At 41.1% G+C, this 8,495-nt stretch overlaps 1 protein-coding gene across 8 annotated transcripts in view; it reads right to left on the reverse strand.

Moving 5' to 3' along the window:
• The window catches only part of mdm4 (MDM4 regulator of p53), a 32,364-nt gene extending 24,172 nt beyond the window's left edge, over nucleotides 1-8,192 (reverse strand). For 7 of the 8 annotated variants that reach the window (XR_007957870.1, XR_007957872.1, XR_007957871.1 and 4 more), the window contains exon 1: nucleotides 8,053-8,192. Coding sequence is in view for 4 of the 8 variants with exons in the window: in XM_052034500.1 (XP_051890460.1) it covers nucleotides 8,053-8,064 (12 nt within the window). In the remaining 4 variants the exon portion in view is untranslated. The remainder of the gene's footprint in view (nucleotides 1-8,052) is intronic. The other variant, XM_052034499.1, reaches the window with a different exon arrangement.
• Between the last annotated feature and the right edge of the window lie 303 nt (nucleotides 8,193-8,495).

Genomic DNA, 8,495 nt, shown 5'->3' on the forward strand with positions numbered 1-8,495 from the left:
TTCAAGAGTCTGATAACAGTAGGATAGAGGCTGTCCTTGAGTCTCATGGTTCACGTTCTCAGGCTTTTGTATCTTCTGCCCGATGGGAGAGGGGAGAAGAGAGAATGACCAGGGTGGGAGGGGTCCTTGATTACATTAGCTGCTTTCCCAAGGCAGCAGGAAGTGTAGATGGAGTCAGTGGAGGGGAGGTTGGTTTGCACAAGGGACTGGGCTGCATTCACAATTCTGCAATTTCTTGCTGTCTTGGGCAGAGCAGTTGTCGTACCAAGTTGTGATGCATCTGGATAGGATGCTTTCTATGGTGCCTCCGTAAAACTTGGTAAGAATCATTGGGGACATGCCAAATTTCCTTAACCTTGCAAGGACATAGAGGAGTTGGTGTGCTTTTTTGGCCATAGCATCCACGTGCTGGACCACGTTGATGTTGTCACCAAACCTTTTCAATGTAGGATGATCTACAGGAGAATTTTTTTGCCTATAAAAACTGATAACTTCTATTTCAAAATTCTACTTGTAGCACATTCATACCATCAAATGCAACCCCTTACTGCACCATTGTTGCACTGCGTAGTGTTCACAATTTTCATTCAGGGCACAGTGGCGTAATGATTCTATTTCTGGATTAGCAGCCAATGTAATTGAATGATTCTGGCACTTAAAAAGACTTGGTCTCAATAACAGTATGTATAATACCAGTGGACTGTCATAAAATATAATCTGGTTCATGACTGCCCTTCAGGAAGAAAATTAGCCATCGTTATCCTGCCTGGCTTATATGGGACTCCAGATCCATCAATGTGATTGGCTCCTCAATTCTGGATGGACAATGCAAATATTGCAAGTATCATCCATATCCCATGAATGAATGAATAATTTTTAAAAAAATATTCACTGTATCCATATAGTTCTGTACTTCAGTGATTTTTAGCTGTACAATAGAATAAAGCTTGCATTATAAGGGGATAATGCTCAGGCCGTTTGCAATAACTACTTTGCTTACAATGCTATAATTGTTGTGAGCTTCTAACTTCACACACAATACCTCTACCACAATAACTCAAATGCAACACTTCAAATCAATGCAATTAAATTTAACGAGCAGACACACAAATGGGCATGTGATAATTGTTTCAGACCAGTAACTAGACTACATAAAAAAAGGTGTATTATTGCATCTTACAGACATTTGGCCATTGCAGTGTCAGCTATGTCATTCAGAGAGATTACCATTAATACCGTTAATGTCCAAAAGTGAATATTACTTTTAACATAGATTTTCCAAATATTTCCAATTGGTAAAACTAAGTAACTGACCTGTCATCAGAATTACAATCTATCCTGTTGATTTTCAGCTTCTAATTACTTGGATTTAGTTTTATTTATTAAGTGTATATACTACACCAATTAGGCCACAGCTTGAGTATGAGATACTGTTCTGGTTACGATACAAGAATGATGATACTGCATCAGAGATGGTGCATAGGAGATGTATGAAAATAATGCCATTTACTGTAAAATTGTAGCCTCAAAGAAAGATTGGATAAGCTGGACTGTTTTGTTTGAAGAGGGGAAGCAGAGGAGAGACTTAACGGAGGTGCATAAAAGAGGCCTACAAAGAGTAAATAGGAGCAAGGAGAAGGAGGCATAGAGTCATACAGCACGGGAACAAGACTTCAACTCAACTCAACCATGCCAACCAAGATGTTAAATCTGAGCTGGTGCCATTTGTTTGCATTTGGCCCATATTCCTGTAAACCATTTTTATCCATGTACATGTATTGGTTTATTATTGTCAGTACCCACCTCTAGCACTTCCTCTGGCAGATCATTCCATATGCCTACCACCCTCTGTGTGTGCAAAAGTTGCCCCTCAGATCCAAGTATGGTCTAACCAGAGTCTTGTAGAGCTGCAACATTACCTCTTGGCTCTTGAACTCAATTCCACGGCTAATAAAGGCCAGCACACCAGATGCCTTCTTAACCACCCTATCAACTTGTGCGGCAACTTTGAGGGTCTCTCTGTTGCTCCGCACTGCGAAGAATCCTGCCATTAACCATGTACTCTGTCTTCAAGTTCAATCTTCCAAAGTGTATCACTTCACACTTCTGCGGATTGAACTCCATCTGCTACTTCTCTGCATCCTGTCTATATCCCATTGCCTTTCCCCCTCTCACCTATGCCCTCTAGTTTTAGACTCCCCTACTCTGGGAAAAAGACTGTGACCATCCACCTTATGTACAGTGATACATAAGAGGTGTACAATATATTAAGGGGAATAGATAGAGTGGACAGCCAGCGCCTCTTTCCCAGGGCACCAATGCTCAATACAAGAGGGCATGGCTTTAAAGTAATGGGTGGGAAGTTCAAGGGAGATATCAGAGGAAGGTTTTTTACCCAGAGAGTGGTTGGGGCATGGAATGCGCTACCTGGGGCAGTGGTGGAGGCAGGTATATTGGTCAAATTCAAGAGATTACTAGATAAGCATATGGAGGAATTTAAAATAGGGGGATATGTGGAGGAAGGGGTTAGATAGTCTTAGGCAAGGTTTAAAGGTCGGCACAACATTGTGGGCCGAAGGGCCTGTATTGTGCTGTACTGTTCTATTCTATGTTCTACACATCTCATGATTTTATATAAAGTAAATGGTATAATGAAAATACTTTCTCACCCAGCTGGTGGGAGGCAGCAACTAACTGCCTGAAGTGAAGTAGAAGCAGAAACTCTCACCACATTTAAACCGTGTTTAGAAGTGTATTTGAGGAGCCATGCTAGATTCCTTGTTTTTGTTCTAAAGTGTTGTCATTTGCATCCAGGATGCACTCCAGTCCCTATGGTGCCTACCATCCCAACAGGCCGTTATTTCCGTGGCCTAGTAAGCACATCTTTCATGTGTACAAGGGATGTCCAAGGTTGCAACCCATGTATTGGAAGGGGCCTCAAGTTCTGGCTGCACTTCAATCTCCATGGGAAGGTCTGTGAAGGGACCTTGTCATTGGTGTACTTCTGCGCCTGGCCATTGGGCCTTGGTAGATCCAGGCAGCATGCAATAGGAGAGTGCCACCAAGTCAACTGCCTAACCTTCTTCTAAAACAATGTTCATGCCCTGGCATTCCTGAAGAGGAAACACACAGAGTCCACTGGCTCTTTGAAAGCCTTTGAGTAACAAAGGGGGCTGGAGTGCATTCTGGACCCAGAAAACTTTTTAATTTAGAGCCAGGACCTGGCAGGCTATGGAGAAAATGCTGAAGGTTTGAATAGGGTGAAGTATTCTTTTGCAACTGGCAGACATAATAGGTTGAATGGCATGTGTTTTGTAAATTTTCAGTGAGATTAGTTCTATTAATCAATCCATTGTTTCAATATAAGAAAGGATTTCACAGCCCATTCTCTGTTCTTTTAATGCAAACAATGAAGCTTAGAGTCATTCAAAGACTCTTGTCATTTGCCTTTGGGGGCCGTTCAGCAAGAGGCTCAATTCTGCTATGAATGGAGTACAAAATGTGCGACAAGCAGAGTAAATTTAAGACCACAGACATTTCCAACTTTGGTCTAAAAGCTTAACAGTACCAACCCATACAAAGATGAATAAAACACCACTTGATTTACATTCAACACATACTTCATTCACAAGTGTTCTGAACATTTTAATTAGTACCCAAAAGTGCCAAAAATGTACAGCTGCACACAGTAACGTGAAACCATCTTCTTTAAAATTTACCAACTGGTCAATATAATCAAATGCTGCCTGAGCAAAACAAAAATCACAACCAAATTTATTAGTGTAATTGTGTACAAGAATATTCCTCTGTACAACTAGGATTCACAAAATGGTTGAAACATGCCACTTCAATGAAGCAACAAACCTGTGTTTATAAAATACTGCAAAGCCTATGCGATCATACTTTATGTTTTGTAATGCCAGGTGCATTCTCTTCCTTAAAAAGCAACCACATCTTTGGAAACAGTTGGTACAGTTTTATACATTTGCAGGTGTTTTAATACGTCCATTTTTGGGTCCAGAACCCAGTGCCCTGGCTAATTTCAGTGTCACTCATATTACTAAAACAAATCATATCAACTAGCCATTATTACATTGCTGTTTGTGGGAATTTACTTTCCCAAACTGGCTGCTGCATTTCCTATATGAAATACATCTCAAAAACTTAGCATTGGCTACATACATTTTCAGCCATCCCAAGTGCAAGAAAGTTGACACATAAATGGAAGCCTTTAGAGGCCCATACACTTTTGTAATACTGTATACTTCCCTTCACCTGTTATATCAATGTCATTGCTCTTCGTTAGTGCAGAAATGCTTTACTGAACACTTCCACTCAAACATTTCTGCATAATTTAAATTCACTGACAATTTCAAGAAATGTCGATGTAAATTTCAGGAACAAGCCTCGTTTCTCCTCTGGGATCTCAACAGCTCTCAGCATATTGAGGGGTTAGCATCTTGCCCATTTCCTTGTCAGTTGCCTGCCTTCTGATTCATTTTCTTACATTGTGGAAGTTTTTTTCTCATGCACAACTCTGCCTTGCCTTTCCAGTGGCAATACTATTTTCATTTTTTTTAATTGAAGTTAATGATTCCTCATTGCCTGAGATAAACTTTGTATATAACATCTTTTCAGGTACAAAAGTAATGTGGAGCCTATTAAATGCTGAGATTTTGTAAGGATTACAACACATTGTTGTTTTGTCATTGCCCTTCAATGTGTTCAGTGTTGTTAATGAGTTTCTGAAGAGTTTACATGAAAAACACTTATCTACCATGGATCTTACTGAGTAAACCATGATTGTACTGAATGGTAGAGCATATTCAAAGTGCCTAATGATGTTTTGCTCCTATTTTCTATCTTCCTAAATACTCTCAAGCTGATGGATCTATTTTTGATTTTATTTTAGAATTTAACTATCTCTCCCTTAAATTTTACACAAACTTTTCATTAAATGACATTGGAGTCCCTTCTGATCCTGACATCTGAATCGCATACTCCCATTCATCTGTCATCTGATGAAGGGTTGTAGACCGAAACATTGATTTTTCTCAGTTTTTCTAGTCTCCCATTCGTGTATCATACTAGTTGGTCTCAGAACTACATTAGCTCTTGGGTAAACAACATTCAATACTGAAATTTTTATTGATGCTTTCAAATTTTTTCAGTTTTCCTCCAGTCCTAAGACCCTAAGATTATTCCTCTGATTCTAGCCTCCAGATCATTTCTAATTCATATACTGCATTTACCCAGCCATTCCTTCGGCAGCCAAGGAACCAAGTTCTGACCAAGTCTTTGGTCATTTGCCGCAGTATCCCCTCGTAGTTAAACGGCAACATTTTTTGACCTGATTTTGAAGCATCTTGGAACATTTTCCCATGTTCAAGACATAGATAAATGTTTTAAAATATAAATTATAGTTTTTTTTTTACATTTTTATGGAATTCAAGTGTTACTTTAATGCCAATACTTCTTACCCTTGTAAAGATGATGGAGAACCATCCTGAAAGGTTACTCCCCTTTTAATGAAGGTATGATATTTTGATGTGGTTGTTTTTTCAAACAACACACCAGATTGCTGGGCCAGTACAGAGAGCAGTTAAGAATCAACCATTTTTAACAAATGTTAAACTATACTTTAAGCATGACTTCCTCTTCTAGGAATTTCCTATTACTCAGCAGGAAGCCATTGCACAGCAAGTGCAACTCATATCATGCTGTGCAGCACTGTAACTTCAGGCAGCATCAAAACTCCATCTCAGTTTGGTCACACATGACTAATGATTAGTAATGGACATTCTGACTAGGTTTTTAACCTCTTCTCTATCCCAGGACAAATAAATGTTATTGATTCTCATCTTGGAAGATGAGAAGGGGGAATTAATATTGGGTAATGTGGAAATGGCCAAGGTCTTGAACAACTATTTTGTGTCCGTCTTCACAGCGGAGGACACATCTAACATGCCAAAGAGAGATGTTATGGATGTGATGGGAGGTGAGGACCTCAATACAATCGCTGTCACTAAAGAGGTAGTGATGAGCAAACTAGTGGGCCTACCCCTGTTCCTGATGGGATGCATCCCAAGGTACTGAAAGAAATGGTGGATTTTATAGTAGAGGTGTTTGTGATAATTTACCAAAATTCTCTGGACTCCAGGCAGGTCCCAGCAGATTGGAAGACAGCGAATGTCACGCCACTGTTTAAAAAAGGATGTAGACAAAAGGCAGGTAACTATAGACCAGTTAGCTTAATGTCTGTAGTTGGGAAAATGCTTTTGTTTTTGAAACACAGCAAACTAAAAAAGGTACTGACACATCTGCAAAGTGATCACCCGATCTGTGGTTTATCTAACCTTGAAGAGACACATCATGTGCAATGAATGCAAGACATTAAACTGAAAAGAATGCACGTGAATTGCAACTACACCAAGAAAGCCTGCTTAGATCCCCATATGGTGGAACGCAAACAGTCAATGTTTCGGCTCGAGACTTTTCGTCAGGACTCATCTGCAGAATCTCTGTGTCTCTGTGTGAACCCAATCCTTGTTCTGGCTTGGAGGTGAGAGCAGGAAACAACAAAGGCATAGTTGAGAGTCCTGTCAACAATGGTAGAGGGAAAACCATAGTGGAAAATCTGGTCAACAGAGCAGATATGATAGAGATAGAGAAAATGGGAAAAATGAAATGGAGTCATTAAAGGAAGCAGGATGGGAGAAGGTCTAGTCAAGACATCTGTAGGAGTCACTGGACTTTTAATGGACAATAGTAGCTAACCTATACCCTGAAATGGACATATCACAACCTAATCATTGCTTATTTATGGGACCTTGTTGAATACAAATACACTGCATGTTTGCTGTGTTGCAAACTCTTCAAAATATACTTCACTGGCTGTATAGTACTTTGGGAAATCCTGAGGTCATGAAAGGTACTACAAGAAGAGAATTATTTCTTTTGCAAATTATAATTATCTTCAAACCACATGGAGCAACAAAATAAAAATGCACAGGCAGCACTCGTTAGAAGGGCCAGTGCTTATTTCCATCCCCAACTTGCTCTAAATTAAGAGGTTTGCCTGACCATTTCAGTTGGCAGTTTACAGTCAAATCACATTGATGAGTCTAAAGGCACATAAATGTTAGCAACAAAAAGACAAGCAGATTATTTTTCACTCAAGATTGATAAGAAACCAGATGGGCTTTTCCAGCAGCTGTATAGTTTCGTAGTTATCATTATGCAACTAATTTTTATTCCAGATTGTTTAAAGGGAATTTAAATTCTGAATTGATTTGTCCAGATTAAGAGACCAGCAATTTGAGTACCACATTTCCATACAGTATTATGGAGAGCAAAATAAGAAATATGATTGTACAGCAATCAAGTAGCTGAACTAGCAGCCAGATAGCAGCTTAAACGTTCGGAATTTTCAAAATTAAAACCTAATGGCAGCGATAAAGTTATTGAATTGCCAAAAACAGACATCAGTGGACCAATTGTTTCTCAGAAAAAGAAATCCGACGCCCTCACCCAGTGTCTCCCCCTCTATTCAGGACGATGAATGCCTGCACTGCCAGTGATGTCTGCAACTCGAAAATAAATCCCATTTAATGACTTTTTCATCAGAATTCTCATTTATACAATCAGCATAGCGCTACAGGAGTGCTGACCCACTGAGTACTGCATTGAGATATAGTATTTGCGATGCAGGACGCGGTTCGGCCCATCGTGTCCCTGCTGGCCAATCCCACACCACGGTTCAGTCCACAGTAATTTTTCCAGCATTTTCTGTCCTTACCACGAACTTCCCGCAGCCGCAGCACTTTGCATTTGATGAAATGCAGCAGGCTGTGTATAACTCAAGGTTTCCGGAGGTCGGTGCACGCTGCCAGCGGGCGGGACGGGACGGGAGCCGTTCCCCACCGCCGGGCCGCTGCACCGCGGCTATGCCTCCATTTTGCAGCCGCCGGCTGCGGGCCCACAGTCCGCGCTCCCCTCCGCTCGGGGCCATCCACCTCCCTCCTTCCCTCCCTCCCTCCGCCACTCACTTACACTAGCGCCCATCCATAGCTATCGGTCTGATCCGACTGCGGCCGGGGCGGGGGGAGGAGGAAGAGGAGGGGAGGCAGTCAGTCGGTCACGGACGGTCGCCACCTCGTCGCCATGATGGCGGCTCCTTGCCTCTCAGCAAGCGGAAACTGCCTCCCACCCACTTCCGGCCGCGGGCTTGATTGGCGTTTAAAGACCCGCCCATCCCGTGGATGATTGACGTGGGCAGCAACTAGTAGAACTTCTAACCTAATTACAATTGTAGGATTTCTTATAAATTGTATAACTTATTTTTTTCTTGTGAATGCTGCTTATATGATGCTATGTGCCTGTAATGCTGCTGCAAGTAAGTTTTGCATTGCACCTGTGCACACATGTACGTGCATATGACAATAAACTCGACTTTGACTAGCTGTCTACCTGACAAATTATATATTTTAATGACA

This window comes from Pristis pectinata, chromosome 20 (assembly GCF_009764475.1).
Source record: "Pristis pectinata isolate sPriPec2 chromosome 20, sPriPec2.1.pri, whole genome shotgun sequence".
Lineage (NCBI taxonomy): Eukaryota > Metazoa > Chordata > Chondrichthyes > Rhinopristiformes > Pristidae > Pristis > Pristis pectinata.